Source organism: Herpailurus yagouaroundi, unplaced genomic scaffold, assembly GCF_014898765.1.
Source record: "Herpailurus yagouaroundi ecotype Mexico unplaced genomic scaffold, PumYag 190, whole genome shotgun sequence".
In the NCBI taxonomy this organism is placed as follows: domain Eukaryota; kingdom Metazoa; phylum Chordata; class Mammalia; order Carnivora; family Felidae; genus Herpailurus; species Herpailurus yagouaroundi.
In genome coordinates, this window is record NW_024412421.1 from 25,579,891 (window position 1) to 25,597,904 (window position 18,014).

The 18,014-nt window shown below is 51.7% G+C and overlaps 1 protein-coding gene across 1 annotated transcript in view; it reads right to left on the reverse strand.

Annotated features, from left to right (window-relative positions):
• Positions 1–1,366: 1,366 nt before the first annotated feature.
• The window catches only part of FA2H (fatty acid 2-hydroxylase), a 54,244-nt gene continuing 37,596 nt past the window's right edge, over positions 1,367–18,014 (reverse strand). The window contains exons 3-7 of the mRNA XM_040443129.1: positions 16,634–16,776; positions 15,715–15,821; positions 7,242–7,414; positions 5,691–5,943; positions 1,367–2,905 (exon numbers count right to left, since the gene is read on the reverse strand). Coding sequence (XP_040299063.1) covers positions 2,826–2,905; positions 5,691–5,943; positions 7,242–7,414; positions 15,715–15,821; positions 16,634–16,776 — 756 coding nt within the window. The 3' untranslated portion in view covers positions 1,367–2,825. The remainder of the gene's footprint in view (positions 2,906–5,690; positions 5,944–7,241; positions 7,415–15,714; positions 15,822–16,633; positions 16,777–18,014) is intronic.

Sequence of the window (18,014 nt, forward strand, 5' to 3'; positions counted from 1 at the left end):
GGTTAAGGGCCTCATAGCACTTATATTCTTTTCTGTACAGTGAGACTTACTGTCTTTCAAAGGCTCTGTGGAAATTCCTACCCCCCTGGAAAGCTCTAGTGGGCACAGGAAGCTCTGGGGGAATCTGTCCAATGTTCACCAAGAAGACTTTCTCATTAATAGGTTGGCTTGGTTTTACTATTTTTTCCCCTAAATCTTATTACCATGCTATAAACTTACTTAGATTTCAGTGTTTCTTATGAGTTTTGTTTCAATCTTTTTAAATAAGCTCTTTCCAGTGCCTTTTTTTTTTTCCTCAAACTTGTTCATCTTAGACTTTTCTCTGATGGACTTACATATTTACACCCAAGCAATCTCTTCCTCTGTTCTTCCTTCTTGTTTCTTCCTGTTCCTTGGGTGCGATGCTCTGCTGTCAGATTTCAGCAACATCGAGGAAACACAGGTTGTGATTTCTGCTGCTTGGATGGGCCCGATTCCAGGAGCTTGTGGGATGGGTGGCTCAGACAGGTCACACCTGTCTTCAGGCTGGGAGCCACATGGACAAAGTCACCGCGTGGCTGCTGGAGCAGGGAGAGGCAGCAGGGGCGGGGGCTCTCGCCTCGTCGCCAGAGCCTCACCAACGTTAGCTTTCTATCCGCTTCCCCATCTTTAGGCTGGCAAATTCACAGCCCACCTCCGCCGGACCGATTGAATTAGACACTGAGGGTGGAGGACTTGGATCTGTACTTCGACAGGTTCCCCAGGTGGGAACTGACGTGGCTGAGAAGGCATCCCAGGAAACTACGTTACATCTAGACCGAACGGGCCTGAAATTCTAGTTCCCACTGCGGGCATTTGTTGTTACAGCCTTTCCCCCTTCATTTTAGGAAAGTCGACTGGAACCTCATTTGGGATCTGATAAATTCCAGAAGAAACACCTCCTCAGTGGTGCATCAAGGCGGCTGGTACGAACGCTGACCCTCCAGCTCCAGCCCATGTCCCAGCAGTGAGGGGAGATGTGGTCTGTGGAGAATTTTAAGACAGTAATAAGACCGAATAAGAGGATAAGAGTTGGCAATCTTTGCAGCATGGAGCCTGCCTGGGATTCTCTCTCTCCCTCTTTCTCTGCCCCTCCCCTGCTCCTGCCTGCTCTCTCAAAATAAGTAGAATAAACTTGAAAAAAGAAAGAGTCGGCAAGCTTTTTATCATCACTATGCTCCAGCAAGTCCACACAGCCTGGTCAGTAGTAACATAAACACCCCTCCCTGCTGGACCAACTGGCTTCATCCCCCCCCCCCCCCCCGCCACCCCCCCCCCCCACTCCCCCCCCCCCCCCCGGCCATGAAGTTTGGTGAGGCCCCAATCAACAAGTGCCAACAAACTTTTGTTGATTTCTTTTTCAAGGTTTTTATTTTTCAAAATATACAATTTATTTACACCTTTATGTCACAACTGTAGTTTGTATATTTATTCCAAAATCTTTAAATAACTCCACAGTAAACAGTACAAATCACAGGATCCGTCAAGCTGCTTCTCTGTAGCCTTTACACTCTTAGAGATTCTAAAATGTTTCAAGTAGTAACGGTTTCTGGGTGAGAAGAGAACAAAAACGGGACAAAATGTCTTACATAAGCCTGACGTGTGGGATTAGAAACCGCGATCTGAGCAGCTACTCGGTCGGGGGCCAGACTAAGGGCATTTATATAGTTGATAAATAAGACCCTCTCATGAGCAGTGAGGGTTTTGGTTACGAGACGGGGGTGGGAACCTCATCTGCTGGGGGAGGTGCAGGGAAGCAGCTGGGGAGGGGGTAAGGCACCGCATGAAGGCTCCTTCTCGGCGTGAAGAGGTGCTGGCTGGAAGGGTCCTGAGTGGGGCGGCAGAGGCCCACCGGTGCCAGGCGGAGGTCAAGAATGGCCAGAGACGGGGTGGGGCTCCTGCCCACCGAGAGGCCCCGGTCGCCTCCCCCGGGGAAAAGCTGTGTGATTCTGAAGGCAGGTGGGGAGGTGGCTAGAGGAGCTGGCGGTTCCTCAAGAAAGGGGCCCGGGGTCCCGCCAGCTAGGAGGCCATGCCAGAGCCCCCCCCCCCCCGCCCCGCCCCTCTGCACAGGCCGGTAAGGGCCGGGCGTGTGGGTGGGGCACGTGTGGCAGCCTGAGGCATCCGGCGGTGCAGCTGGCATTTGTGATTGGGGGCAGGGGACAAAGGCACTGCCCCGGGTCTGGAGGTGGCCCATGGGAGGCATCATGTTGTCTCTCTCTTTGTGAGAGCCCTTCATCCACCTCAGTGTTCTCCTCTCATCAGGAGAACAGCCAGAGCCACCAAACCCTCCCCGGGAAGGGAGGAAGAGGAAGACGAGGACCCCAGGCCCCGTAGACTCACTTTGCTGTTAACACCGGCAGCTCCACCACTGGGGGGTGGGGGTGGGGGTTCTCCCAGGTGGCCCAAGGTGCTGAGACACAGGTGGGTCACAGGCCTGGCCCCAGGGGTCAGTTTCCTTCATTCCCCTTGGGAAATTCCCCATTGGCCAGGTCCTGAAGCCACCCTGTGGGCTAAGGCTCTGGGCAGGGAAGCTAACGGAGAGGCCAGGACGCTCCAGAAAAGAGCTAGACCCTGAGAGCCACCTGGGCGCCTCGTGGACATGACCCTCCAGTGGGGGATCAGGAGGGCAGTCTCAGGGTCTGTCTCAGTCTTCCGGGTCTCTCCAGCATGCCCCCACCAAGCCCAAAGGCCCGACAAAGCCTGTCTTTCCTGGCCAAGCAAACCTTCTTTGCAGGGTCTGGATGGGGGGTGGGGGTGAGGCAGGGGCCACGGCTGGGCTGAGGGCAGGACGGTGGGGCTGGGAGTTGTCACTGCATCTTCAGGTGGGGCTCTTCCGGCATAAGGGTGTGGAAGAAATGATCCCACAATTTAGTGCTGATGCCAAATCCTAGAGAAGGAGAGAAATGAGGAGAAGATGAGGGACCGGTGAAGGCGTGGGAGAAATTTCCTCGGGAAGGGAGCCTGGGGAGGGCTAGCACACAGGCAGGGTTTGAACATCTGTCCCCGCTGGCCTTCCCAACTCTCAGGGCCCTCCTGGAAGAGGTTGAGAGCAGAGTACTTGTGTTTGTAGTCTCCCAAGGATGCCACTGGAATAAACCCAAATTCCTTATCCAGCCTGTGTTTGGTGGGAGAGCCTGGCCCTTGCCTGAGTCTCTTCCCCTCTGTCTCACACTTCAGCCTCTTCCTTCTCTTTGGAGATGTCAAGTTCATTCCTGCCACAGAGGCTGGAACAGAGGCTTTGCACCTGTTGCTTCTGGGATGTTCTTTCCCCAGACGTTGGATGCTGGCTTCTCTTAGCTTAGGCCTCAGCTGTAAAGACACTTCTGCGATGATACCTTCCTAGACCACTTTACCTAGTGCTGTTTCATCCAATGCGGTAGCCACTGACCTGTGTGGCTGCTGAGCCCCAAGAATGTGGCTGGAGCTACGGAGGCACTCGATTCCTAATTTCATTTCATTTCATTTTTTTAAGTTTTTTTTTTTTAATGCTTATTTATTTTTGAGAGAGATAGAGACAGAGACAGAGCATGAGTGGTGGAGGGGCAGAGAGAGAGGGAGACACAGAATCCAAAGCAGGCTCCAGGCTCTGAGCTGTTAGCACAGAGCCCGATATGAGGCTGGAACTCGTGAACCACAAGATCATGACCTGAGCCAAAGTTGGAGGCTTAACCTACTGAGCTACCCAGGTGCACCACCCCCCACCTTTGTAAGTTTTAATTTCATTTTATTAAAAAAAAATTTTTTTTAATGATTATTTATTTTTGACACAGATAGAGACAGAGCATGAGTAGGGGAGGGGCAGAGAGAGAGGGAGACACAGAATCCGAAGCAGGCTCCAGGCTCTGAGCTGTCAGCACAGAGTCCGACGTGGGGCTCAAACTCACAGACCACGAGATCATGATCTGAGCCGAAGCTGGACGCCCAACAGACTGAGCCACCCAGTTGCCCCAATTTCATTTTAAATAACTCTAATTCCAATTTAAAAATTTATAGTTGACTGAGTTACTGGAAAACTTTTTTTAATTAATTAATTTTTTACGTTTATTTATTTATTTTGAAGGGGGGGCAGAGAGAGAATCCCAAGCAGGTTCCCTGCTGTCAGCACAGAGCCCCATACAGGGCTTGATCTCCTGAACTGTGAGATCATGACCTGAATTGAAATTAAGAGTCAGAAACTTAACCAACTGAGCCAGAGGGAGACAGAGTGAGCGAGCAAGAATCCCAAGCAGGCTTTGCACTGTCAGCATGAAGCCTGACTCGGGGCTCAAACTCACAAACTGTGGGATCATGACCTGAGGCGAAATCAAGAGTCATGAGTTGAGTGATTACTCAACCAACTGAGCCACCCAGGCACCCGATCTACTGAAAAACTTTTAGGCATGTTTAGGACAACTCACCTAATGTGAATTCACTTTTTAAAATAGTCAATTTTATAAACTCTAAATATAGATCAAGTATTTCTAATAAGGGGCGCCTGGGTGACTCAGTCGGTTAAGTGTCTGACTTGGGCTCAGGTCATGATTTCGTGGTTTGTGAGTTCGAGCCCTGCATCAGGCTCTGTGCTGACAGCTTGGAGCCTGGAGCCTGCTTCAGATTCTGTGTCTCCCTCTCTCTCTGCCCCTCCCCTGCTCATGCTCTATGTCTCTCTCAAAAATAAATAAGCATTAAAATTTTTTTTAAAGCATTTCAAACAAAAACTTAGCGCTTGAATTGAGATGTGCTGTAAGTGCAAAGTACACACTAGATGTTGTGAAGATGTGACATAAGAAAAATAATGTAAAATATCTCATTAGCGATTTTTTATATTGGTTACAGGCAGAAATGGTAATATTTTGGTTGTATTTAGCTTAATAATATATATATATTTTTTACTTTTTTTAATGTTAATTTTTTTTGAGAGAGAGAGAGAGACAGAGTGCAAGCAGGGGAGGGGCAGAGAGAGAGGGAGACACAGAATCCAAAGTAGGCTCCAGGCTCCAACCTGTCAACACAGAGCCTGACATGGGGCTTGAACCCATGAACCAGGAGATCATGACCTGAGCTGAAGTCAGATGTCCAACCGACTAAGCCACCCAGCGCCCCTTAATAAAATATATAATAAAAATTTTTTTTAAAATGTTTTTATTTATATTTGAGAGAGAGAGAGAGAGAGAGAGAGAGAGAGAGAGAGAGAAAGCGAGCTTGAATGGGGGAGGGGCAGAGAGACAGAGACAGGATCTGAAGCATGCCCAGGCTCCAAGCTGTTAGCACAGAGCCTGATGCAGGGCTGGAACCCATGAGCCGATGTCAGGCGCTTAACCCACTGAGCCACCCAGGCACCTGTAAAATATGTTATTAAAACTAACTATATCTGTTTAATTTTGCTTGTTAACGTGGCTACTAGAAAATCTGAAATCATATCTGTGACTCGCGTTGTTTTTATGACACAGAGCCGGACCCTCCCCGACAGGTCGTCGTTTCTTTTCTTTGTGGCCCTTATCACTGTCTAAAGTTATCTTTGCTATTTGTTGATTTCCCTGTTTGTCTCCCAGTGGGTAGGGTGGGAGCCCCCGGCTTGCCTTCCTGTGTATCCCCAGCACCCAGAACAGTACCCGACCCTTGGTAGGGGCTCACTGGTGGCTGTAAAATAAATACGAGAACGAATGAGGGAGGCTGGGAGTGGGCGGCCTCACCTGACTGCTGATGTGCAAAGTGATGCTTGACGTGGTGAGCCTTCATGTTGTACAGGTAGGAGCCTTTGTGCGGCGAGCCGAAGTGCAGGTAGTAATGTGTCATGTCGTAGAGGATGTACCCCAGGAGGCCCCCAGTGAACACAGTGCCCCCCACCGCCTCCGGCAGGAGGAGCTGTAGCAACGCGTAGAAGAAGGCAATCCCCAGAGAAGCCGGCACCGGGGGAAAGACCAGGCGGGACTCATCGAAGGGTGCCTGCGGAGGGAGAGGCTCACGCGTCAGCGGACGGCCGGGCCGGGCGGCCTGCCTGTGGTCCCAGCACCGCAGAGGACAGGGGCAGAGCCGCCCGCGCGTTCCAGTGAGGCGGCAGCAACCTGTCACGGGTGGGCTTGGCACCTTCGGTGGCTTTGGGGAGGGCAGGCCACCATGCTTGAAGGCCCTTGAGAGACTGTCCCGCTCCCAATTTCCAAGCCAGGACGGGCCCTGGAGACCTGTCCAAGAACAGGGCGGTGGACGTGATGTGGGCGGCGGGCTCCCAGCCCACGAGGCCACGTTGGCCCTGGAACTTGTTAGGTGCTAGAGAGGAGCCTCACCGCCAGATACCATGCGGGGTACCCGGACGGAGGCCTGATGTTGTCTGGGGGGGGCCAGCACACCAGCAAGAGGAGGTTAACGCAGGCTCACAAGGTAGACCGGTACCAGAAGCGTGAGCGGACGCGGTCTCCCTGTCCCCACCTCCTAGGGGGCGTTCCAAGGGGGTGTGGTCACAGTGAAGCAGATAAGAGAGCCAAGCCTTAGACTCCAGCTTCAAGAGCCAAGGGCCTGGCATAGAGGTAAGGTTTTAGAGACTGCTTGGTGAGTGTTCTGAGAAGGGACAGACCCTCTCTGGGCTGGAGGAGAACAGAGAGAGAAAGCAGGTAATAGCCGCAGAGCAATGCGCGGGTGTGCGCCTCCCCACCCCCCCACCACCCCAGGACCAGCTCCTGGAAGCAAAAGGCAGGGAGGGAGGGAAGCGGGGAGGGAGAAAAGAAGAAAGACAGTTGAGAGCACAGACTCTGGGGTTCACAGAATGGGGCCCAACATCCTGGCTGTGCCAGGTGTGACTTTGGACAAGTTCCTCAGTTTCTTAATTTCTCTAAGCCTCAGTTTGCGGCTCTGCGGAATGGGGAGAACTGTAGCACCATCCTCAGAAGGAAGCTCCACCAGGACAGTGAGTTTTTAATTTTGTTCTGTTGTATCTAGAACAGTGCCCGCAGGTAGTGAGCGCTCAGTGAACGTCTGTTGAACGAACGAACGAATGAATGAGATGCTGTGAGGATTAAAGATGACGGCTGAAATGTACCTGCAGCGTGCCTGGTGTCAATAATGAATGGTGTGCAGACACGCATGCTCACTCTGTCCACGCCCGCTTCCAGTTAGGACCCAGTCACCCTTCTGAGCAGCAGCAAATGCCCTGATGGCCACTTGTTCCCGGCCTGACTCCCAGAAAGATCAGCAGCTCCCCTGAGCGGGTCACGGTTGCCAGGCCCCGGGCAGGAGCCTGCCCTGCTCACCTTGTGGTGCTGGCCATGCAGGACGAAGTGCAGCAGGATAAGGTAATAGCTGTCCCCGGGGGGCTTCATGTGGAACAGGAAGCGGTGGATGAGGTACTCCGTGAGGCTCCAGAGGAGCAGCCCCAGCACGAAGAGGCCCGGGAACACGGACTTAGGCATGGCCACCGAGTACTCTGCAGAATGGCCAGACAGAGGCAAAGTCAGGGCAGACAGCCCCAGTGGGCGCTAAGGCCTGGTGGCTCCAGACACGCCATCTCACGGCCCCGTCACCTTGGGAGCTGCTGCTCTCCATCCAGCAGCTATGGGGCCGGGCCACACTGATGGGACTCTTGGGTCAAAATGGGAAGGAGGCCGTGAGGGGCTGCGGCGCTCAGAGGGGTCCTCCTCGGGAACAATGGGGTTGCTGGCCAGAGGTCTGAGATCTTCCTTAGGGGGACTGAGGGGAGCAGCTGTTGCCAGTGCTGGAAATTTCTCTGGTGCTATGTTCTGAATGTGTCCTCCCCCAAATTCATAGGTGAACAGAAAACATCACTGCCAATGTGATGGGATTAGGAGGTGGGGCCTTTGGGAGGTGATTGGGTCATGAAACGGGAACCCTCCTGAACAGGACTAGTGTCCTTATAAAAGAGACTGCACAGGGCGCGTGGGTGGCTCAGTCGGTTAAGCGTCTGACTTCGGATCAGGTCATAATCTCGTGTTTCTTCAGGCTCTGTGCTGACAGCTCAGAGCCTAGAGCCTGTTTAGGATTCTGTGTCTCCCTCTCTCTCTCTGCCCCTCCCCCACTCATGTTCTGTCTCTCTCTCTCAAAAATAAATAAACATTTAAAAAAAGCGGGGGGGGGGGGTGGCGAGAAAAAAAGAAGGACAGAGACTGCACCTAGCTCCTTCCCCTTTTGGCCATGTGAGGACACGATAAGACATTTGAGACCTGCAAGAGAGGCCTTCACCTGACCAGGCTGGCATCCTGATCTGGGACTTTTAGTCTTTTGAACTGTAATACATTTCCTATTTTTTATAAGTCACCCAAGCTGTGATGTTTGATTAAAACGGTCCAAATGGCTGACGCTTCTGGGAAGGGTGACTTTGTTTTGGTGGTATAAGGGAGAGGGAGGGACGATCCCAATGAAGCCAGCAGAGCCTGGGGGTTATTGATGAAAACTGTTAACAACCCGGGATCGGTGGGGCTGGGGGTAGGGCAGGAGGGACAGGAAACCCAAGCAGAGAAATCTTAACAGACAAGACTTAAAATCACAGCTGTGAGGGAGACGTGAAAAAACCGAGGATGATTCGCTCGGAGACCAGAAGACTTCAGAGATGTAACTGTCATCAGGTGCGAGTTCCCAACACCCAGTGGTCTGAGGACAGCCCGCAGTCGCTGAGGGTCTCCTTCCTTTTCCCCATTCATTCTTTGGCTTCATGGTGACGTCAGCTCTGGTCACTGTTTTCTCCAAGCCTAACCTCACCCTCTTTGCTTTACTTTTCCCCACAAGCCACTCCTTTGGCCAGACCTCCTCTCCCTTTTTAAAAATAATAGTCTTACTGAAATATAATTCACATGCCATACAATTTACCCACTTAAAGTGTATAATTCAGTGGTTTCTAGTATACTCAGGATTGTGCCACCATCACTAGTCAATTTTAGAACATTTTCATCACCCCAAAAAGAAACCCTGTATCCATTACCAGTCACTCCCCACTTCCTTCCACACCCCTGCCACTTTGCAACCCATGGAAACCACAAATCTATGTTCTGTCTATGGATTTGCCTATTCAGGACAGTTGATATAAATGGACTCATAAAATACGTGGTCTTTTATGACTGGCTTCTTTTACATATACTATTTTGAAGGTTCACTGATATCGGGTGCCTGGATGGCTCAGTCGGTTAAGTGTCTGACTCTTGATTTCTGTTTAGGTATTAATCTCACGGTGCATGAGATCGAGCCCTGCGTGTGGCTCTCTGCTGACAGCTCAGAGCCCGCTTGGAATTCTCTGTCTCCCTCTCTCTTTGCCCCTCCCCTGCTCGCTTGCTCTCTCTCTCTCTCTCTCTCTCTCTCTCAAGGCCCATGGATGGCTCAGTGGGTTGAGCATCTAATTTCAGCTCAGGTCATGATGTCACAGTTTATGAGTTCCAGTCCCGTGTTGGGCTTGCTGCTGACAGCACAGAGCCCGCTTTGGATCCTCTGTCTCTCTCTCTCTCTCTGTATCTCTGCCCTCCCCCACTGCCGCCACTCTCTCTATATACGTCAAAAATAAACATTTTTTAAGAAGGTTCATCCATGTTGTCGTATGTGTCAGGACTTCCTTCCTTTTTAAGACTGAATATTTTTCCATGTTATGCATAGACCGTCTCCATTTATCCATTCCTCAGTTGATGGGCATCTGGGTTATTTCTATTTTGGGACTGTGACGAATAATGCTGCTATGAGCGTTCATGGACAAGTTTTTGTGGGGGCATGCTTCAGTTGTCCTGGGGATAAGCCTAGGAATGAAATTGCTGGGTCGTATTGTAACTATGTTTACTCTTTTGAGGAACCACCAAACTGTTTTCCAAAGATAACCATTCTCTTTTGATCTTTCCTCCATCTCCCTTACCCACCCCCATGAATCCTCAACCCAGTACAAGAACCTGTCTGTCCTCTGCATATGCAAGCTGCTGAGCACAGAGGGACAGCTGTGTAGACACGGGTCTGGAAGCTTCAACCTCAGCTCTTGCGCGGTGATCCTTTTATGTCTCCAGGCTTAGATCCCTTCCTGCTGCTCTCAAACACTGCCCCCCTCCGTCCACCCAGCCTCCTACTTCAGACTTCCTCCACACCTTCCCTTCCACCTTTAACCATACCCAATTCTGCCTCCGCCCTTGAACTTCTTTCCTGCTCCTCAGGGAAGAGAGAGGCACCCAGGCACCTGGGTACTGGATGGTGGCAATAATCATAACAGCAGGTGTATACTGATCAGTAACTACATACCGAGCACCACGTAAGTGGTTTACATGGATTACTTCATGTTTCCCCTCACTGCAACCTTATGAGGGAAGCCCTGACATTACCCATATGGGTGAGGATATGGAGATACAGACAACTTAAGTTACTTGTCAGGCTCAACCCACTAGGGAGTGCAGAGGCCACAGCCTGCTTCCCCCACCCCCTCCATCCCGAGCCCCTCCATCCCAAACAACTCCTCTCTGGGCATCTTCAACTTCTTCTCTAGTGGGCTTTCCCGTCATAGACTCTGTCCCTGATTCATAGCCAAGCCTATGGGAAAGACAGACTAGACTCATATCTCTACTTGATTGCTTCCCATTTGATTCTCAAGCCCCTACAGTCCGTCTTCTGCCCCAAGCCACTGGAATTGCAAAGGCTATTCAGGATGTACTTCTTGCCAGATCTAGTAAGCTTTTCAATTCATCCCCTGCTTGGCTGTGGCGTATGATATTAGTGACCAGTCTCTTCTTGAATCTGGAGCCCCCACGAGTTCCTAACCTGAGGTTGTTGGACACCCAGAGTCCTCAGCTGGATTCCAGGGTGTCTGTGAAACTCCTGAAATGGTAACCCAAATGATGCCTCTTCGTACGATTTGTCAGGAAAGCGAGTCCACAGCTTCTCAGAATATCTCGAAGGATCTACGACCAGTATGGTGAGAATACACAGCTTGGCTTTTCTCCTCTTCCCTAGATGCTCCTTGTCAGGTTCCATCATGGAAATGCTGCCTCAGTCCCCAGCGTCAAAGCCTTCCTGCTCCACTCTCCCATAGTCCCTGCTCGATGCGGGAAGGTGGCCACACCCACAGGCTGACCACCCCCCACCCCAGACCCACACTTCACCCCAGCCCCGGACAGCCACTTGCTACAGGGGAACCTCCACATGGCTGTCCACAGGCCCCCAAAGTCAACAGTGGCCAGACGAGACCAATCTTCTTCCTCTTCTCCGTGCCCATCCTATCACCCCACGATGCTCCTCTTGGGTTCTTTCCTCTGCCAGAGGCACCAATATCCACATGTGACCAAAGGCTTAACTTATCCCTTTCTCTCGCATCCATCCAGGCACCTGTAGGCTCCCCCTCTTTAACATGTCTTGGCAAAGCAAAAGAAGCCAGACACAAAAATCCATGTTCTGTATGATTCCATTTGTATGGAGTGTCTAGAAGTGGCAAATTTGTAGAGACAGAAGGTAGATGTGGTGGTTGCCAAGGGCTTGGGGCGTGGGAAATGGAGAACAATGGGATTTCTTTTTGGGGTGATGAGAATGTTCTGGAACTAGACAGAGGCGGCAGTTGCACAATGTTGTGGATGTACTAAATGGCACTGAATTGCTCGCTGTGAAATGGTTAATTTTGTTATGTGAATCTCATCTCAATTAAAAAAAAAAATCTCTCTCTGGTCGATTCTTTGCTCTTAATCCCCTACTACCTTATTACTTCTTGCCCAGTGATGGCATCTGCCTCCCATCCCAGTCCCCTGCCTCCGTGCATGCTCAAACCCTTCCACGGCGCCTCGTTACCTTTAGGTAAAGTGCAAACACCCAACGAGGCACTCAGAGTCCCTTGAGACCCGCCCAGCCAGCCACATCCCGCCTCGGTTCCCTGTTGCCTGGTAGTGGGACCAAACCAAAGCATGTGTGGCTCCTTAGATGTACCACATCCTCCCACCTCCCCATCTTATCCCTAATTTTGTTCATATTTTCTTTACTGGGATTCCCTTCCTGCTCCCTTATCCTCGGAGATTCAGCCCATGTGTCTCCTGCGAAAAGCCTCTGCAATCGCCCCTCATCCCCACTGGGGCTGGTTTTGAAGCTCCTGCCCCACCCTTCATATCATATCACAGCTACCGTGCTGCACCCTGGCTTACGCGTTTTATCATTGGTCCCCATTTTATGGCAAGGGAGGCCTTTCATTTGATATCTCCAGGGCTTCACCCAGCAGGTGCTTGGATACTTGAGAGATGGGTGGTTGGAAGCAAGCCCCTCTGAAGGGCTGTGCCCAGGTGAGGTCTGATCTGTGTCATTCTAAGGGTAGACCTGGGCCTAGAGGAAGGCAGCTTCGGGTTCTGTTGAAGGAAGCGTGGATGGCCACAGGTGGCTGCTGAGGAAGGAAGAAAGCCCAGGAAGGCAGGGAGGAGGAGGTGAGCTTCTAGCTCTTTGGAACAGAATCTAGGCCCAGCCCCATTCGGACAAAACAATGAAAGACCAAGGTGAACCTGACCTTTTGTACCAGGCTGAGCTGAGGGTGGGGGGAAGGGTGGGCAATAATCATGACCTTGGCTTGAAAGCTTCTCAAATGGGACCGTAGTGATGACTGTTGGCTCAGTGGGGAGGGAGCAGTGGCTTTCTAAAACCCCTCCCCACACAGGGCCTACCAGCCACAGAGTGGTAATTTATTTTATTTTATTTTTTTTTTTAATTTTTTTTTTCAACGTTTATTTATTTTTGGGACAGAGAGAGACAGAGCATGAACGGGGGAGGGGCAGAGAGAGAGGGAGACACAGAATTGGAAACAGGCTCCAGGCTCTGAGCCATCAGCCCAGAGCCTGACGCGGGGCTCGAACTCACGGACCGCGAGATCGTGACCTGGCTGAAGTCGGACGCTTAACCGACTGCGCCACCCAGGCGCCCCCAGAGTGGTAATTTAGAGCCAGATCCCTAAGAACGGGCACTGAGAGGAGGCTGGCTTCCTCCTCTCTACAGTTCCTGACCTGCAGGTCTGCAGGTTACTGTCCCACTGTGGTGGGCTCAGTGGGTGGCAATTTATCAGGACATCAACCTACGCCACGTCCACATTTGGTACAAGATGCTTCCCTAACAGCTCTGTGTGAGTGGCCGCCTGACCTTGGCTGAGCTGCCCTGGTAGGCGAGGAACCCTGCTTCTAGGGAGGTCCTGACACCTTTGGGGTCCTTCAAAACACGCTGGTTTGGGGCTTTGGCTTTGCAGACGTGGGTTCAAATCCTAGCTCTGTACCACCTACCTCGGTGTTTTCTCAACAGTAAAATATCCTACGCATTGTGAAAGGCTGTTGTTAGGATGGAGGGAATAGACCACCTAATTATATGATAAGTATAGATAATACACAGTAAGAATAATATATTTTCAGATAGTAATACTGATAATATAATGCTCCTCATATATAATGAGTAGCTACTATAATATTTATTTAGCTACTATAATTTTTAAATGGGATCATTCACATTTAAATATGAGGCAAAATACATCTAAGTTCTAACTTGTGGTCCTACTGTGCCCATCTTCTCTTGATTCTCCTTGTAGAGTTCTGGAGGGTTCCTGGTTGAAGAAATTCCCCAGCCCCCCGCCTCCCCCTGCCCAGAGTGCAGGAGCCCCACCTCAGTGCTCAGCTTTCCCATCAGCAGGGAGAGGACTGGACACACAGGAACATTCTGTGGCCACAGACTTTGGTCTTGACCTTGGCTCGGACTCCCACAACAGAGCCCGTTGGAGGCCTGCAGCGCCACCTGGGGTGCCGCTGGGCAATGGTTCTGGCTCGGCACTCCCTCTCATCTGCTCCCAGGAACTGCTCTAGGGGCCATCCTCAGTTTCCAGAACCCCTCTGCCTTTCAGAGCATTCTCATTCACGCATCTAGGCATCTCAGCATCGCACTGGTGTCTCCGTTCAGCTTCGACTGCCTCTCGGCCTCCCGAGTCCTCTGCCTCTATTCCAGCGCACCCTCTGTCCACCAGCCGCACCGGGACCCTGCTGAGCACCCCCCTGCCTCACTTCGCTGGCTCTTAGTTTCTCCGCTGGCACCCGTGCCTTGCCTGACGAGCCTGGGGAGGAGGGAGGGATGTGGACACATCTCTCTCACGCCATCATCACTGGCATCACGGTCACAGACTCTACACTGGGCCTCTATTAGCGCATTTCAGCGCTCTGCAGAGGTCTGCCTTCAGGCCAAGCCCCCAGGTCACCCTCCCTGCCATGCAGAAGAGTCCCCTCCTATAGGTCAAGTCTCTGCCCGCCCCCTCACCCCAGCATCACCCCTGTCGGCCCATCCGGCCGGAGCTGGTACCGAGTGGCATCTCTGGAGGGCTCCTGCAGAGGGACCCGGGCCAAAGCTCTGGCATCCCCTTCCCCCTCCGGCTGCCAGCCCCGGCGGCCCAGCCACTGTTGGCGATTGTTAGGGGAGCGCCGGGTGGACAGTGGGCGATTCAGCGAGCAGGCCTTCTGAGCAACAAGCCTTGTGCTGTGCCTGAGCTATTCAGCGTGGGCAGAAAAGGGTAACCTTGGCATGTGGGGCGTGCATATTAACCCTTGGTGACCGGGAGCAGTTTGGGGCTCAGGGGGACTTCCTGCACTTGTTCGTCCCCCATCCCAACCTGGGCCAGGTGGGAAAACTGACGCTCCCATCGCTGTGGCCAGGGCCCCTCTCACCTAAGCCATTCAGGCCCTCAACTTGTCCCCCACCCCACAAAGGTGGGCTGGGAAGAGACGTTGGAGTGTGGGGAGAAGGAGCCTGTGTCCGGCAGAGAGAGGGAGGCTCTGAAGGTGCACAGTCAGGAATGGGAGACATGCGATCAGGAGAGGAAAGCCCGACTCACCCGCTCCCGGCACCCCTCCCCTGCCTGTCCCCTAACCTTGCCTGGGTCCGAGCCACCCACCAGGGGCTAGCACCTCCCTGAGGCAGACACGGGACCATCTGTGCAGGCGGTATGTTTCTGGGGACACAGGTAGGCGGTAAGCTTGGGAGGCAGCGGGCAGAAGTGGCCACCCCCAAATCTTAGAGACCCAGTCACATAGGCTCTTTGGAAGTTGCCCCACATCGGCCCTTCCCTCTGTCCCCTGATCCTCAAAGCTGGGGGGCACCCGACATTCACATTCTAGCCATATGACCCTGAATCCTCATTTGACTTTTCTGAGGCATTATGTCCTTGCTTCTAAAAGGGCATGATGATAGTACCTTTCTCATGGGGATGCTGGGAGGGTTAAGTGAGGTGGTCCCTGGAACCTGACACGTGGTAAGCGCCCAATAGTGGTTAGTGGGGTTCGTACTCCAAGTCAGGGGTTCTGTTGCATGAGGTTTTGCTCAGGAGACTTCCAGATCTTTCTCTCCCAGGTTCTAATCTGTACTGTGTTCAGTGGGCCATTTTGAGTTAAGCTCTCAGCTGTGCATCTAGTGAAATGATTTCATTTTGGTTTCTTTGACAGTCCCAAGTCATATGTTTTCTAGTATTACACTCAGCAAGAAGCCCTCTCCTTCATTGCTACGCCTCCTGATGAAATAATTTCGTTTAGTTTCTGCTCACGTGTTATTGTTGTTGTTGTTGTTGTTGTTGTTTTTATCCATGTGGGGCTGCGGTCGGGGGATCCTGACAGTTTTCTTTGTCTATTGCTACAGATAGGTCTCATTTACAAATGTTTGTGAGGTGGTTTGGGGTTCTGTGTTCTTCAAAACTCAGGACCAGAGACACCACTGAAATTTCCTGCCTCCAGGACCCAGGGGAGCAAATCAGGAAGGAACCAATGTTACCTGTGGAGAAGGAAGCAAAGAGTCGAACGTTGCCCTGGGCAAAGGTTCGGTAGTAGGACCAGCTGAGGTACAGCACCAGGGGTGTCCAGATGAGGGGGACAGAGTACCTGCAGGAGGATCCTCAGGGTGAGAAAAATACACGCACAGGGGCTCGACAGGGTTCAGCTTCCCCAGAGACGCATCGCTCAACTAGAGGAAGGAGTAAATGATACCAAAGCATGTGCGGAAAGCATATGGAGACATAGGGCCAAAGGGACACTGCTTTGGGGATGGGGAGAAGAAAAGAAGAGAGAGGCTGTAAGTCTATCTCCTTCTGTCTCTGAAGTGAGTTACTGGCAGAAAAGAACTGCATCCCTGTGGCCAGACTCTGTGCCGCTGGATTGATGCCGACCTCTTGTGGCAAAGAAGCCAATTGCAGGCAAAATTGTTCCCATGGGCTTTCCAGGCTGGAAAACCCTCCTAAGAGTCTGGAATGGAACAGGGGTGGCTGTTCTATTGAGCCTGGGTGGCTCAGTTGGTTAAGCATCTGACTCAATTTCAGCTCAGGTCATGATCTCACGGTTGTGGGATCAATCGTGGTGTTGGGCTTAGCACGAAGCCTGCTTGGGATTCTCTCTCCCCCTCGCTATGCCCCTCCTCCACTCATGCTCTCTCTTAAAATAAATACATAAACTTAAAAAAAAAAAGAATGAGGTGACATTTAAAGTGGCTTCTGGCTACATGTTAGCTTGCCACTCACTCAGTGGATAAACCATGCATAGGAATGGATTGTATCTATGGCATGTTCCACTATCCCCAAGAGTTGACACTACAGCTCTGGGCTCTGGAGAGAGACCCAACTGTCCCTTCCCCTTCTGTATCCGACTGGCAGCAGCAGGAGAGAAGGACAGCCCCACCATGGGCCCAGAGCAGGGCTCACCAGGCAGTCTTGGAGAGGGCCTCGATGAGGTCGGAGTGGAAGAGGCGGATGGGCCTGGTCACTGGCTGGTGGACCCACTCGTCATACTTCTCTCCCAAGTGGCCTACCTGCCACAGCAGGGGCTTCCGCCAGTCTACCAAATCCTGCAAGAGACAAAGTCAAGTGGAATTGATATTCACACCTGTGCACATTCACTCTCCCATTTTCTGGTACGATATCCCAATCTCCATTCCCCACCTAAGCTCACATGATCTGTACCCACCCCTCCACTTCAGTGATCCTAGAACTGACCAAGACACTCATCTCAGCCTTCCAGTCACAGAAACGGGATCCAGGACAGGTCCATGACCTAAGCCGGTGCAATGAGCTGTCAGACACCCTTTCTTCCTGCTGGGGTTGCTAAGCTGGCACGGCACGACCCTGGAGTTGCTAGCAGACTTGGTCAACACAGAGGATGGCCAACCTAGGAGCTAGAGACACTGAATCTGGGTCATGACACCCGAGCACCCGGATTCAACCACACCCGAAGACTGAAGTCTCGCTCAGGACTCTTTAGGTCCAGAAGACTCAGACAACAGGCCTGCTCTCTCAGCTGAAGGTGGGGCAAAAGGTGCAGCATCAATCTGAGGACACAGCTGTGAGGGTCCATGTCTGCATCGTATAGGCATGTTTAGAATCCAGGTCTGCGTGTTGATGAATTGGAGGTGATGTGCTGTTGGAATTCTCCAGGGTTAACTTTGGAACTCTGTATCCGATTGGGACAAGAGTGCTGTGGAGCCTTTATGGTCAGCAGCCCAGTAAACCTCACACAAAGTGAAGGCTGTTGGACACCGTTTTGAAGGTCATGGCTGGCAGCCGACACAGGTCTTTTCTGATAGCACAGCAGTGCTGAAGCCGGAAGTTGCGATGAGATTTTGGTAGGAGAGAGACCCTAAGCTTTCTGTACATCTTTGCTCTTCTCCACTGTAATTTTTATTTCTTTGCACATTTTGAGCATGAACACTTGATGTGACATTGTAGCAAATGATGCATGGCTTGCCTTCCGCATCTAGCTTTAGTCCCTCAAACCCATGGCCGGGTCGTGGGCATGGACTTACTTTAGATACGAATGGGAAAAAAAGTCTATGATAGGCATATTAAGTCTGCAATTTTATGAAGTTAGCTAGAGAAAATAAATTATTTGGCCCCTGCAAAAATGAAAACAAAAACAATAAAAAGCAAAAAAACCATATTAGTGAGGCACCAGGGTGGCTCACTCGGTTAAGTGTCCGACTTCAGCTCAGGTCATGATCTCGTGATTTGTGAATTCGAGCCTCACGTCGGGATCTGTGCTTATAGCTCAGAGCCTGGAGCCTACTTTGGATTCTGTGTCTCCCTCTCT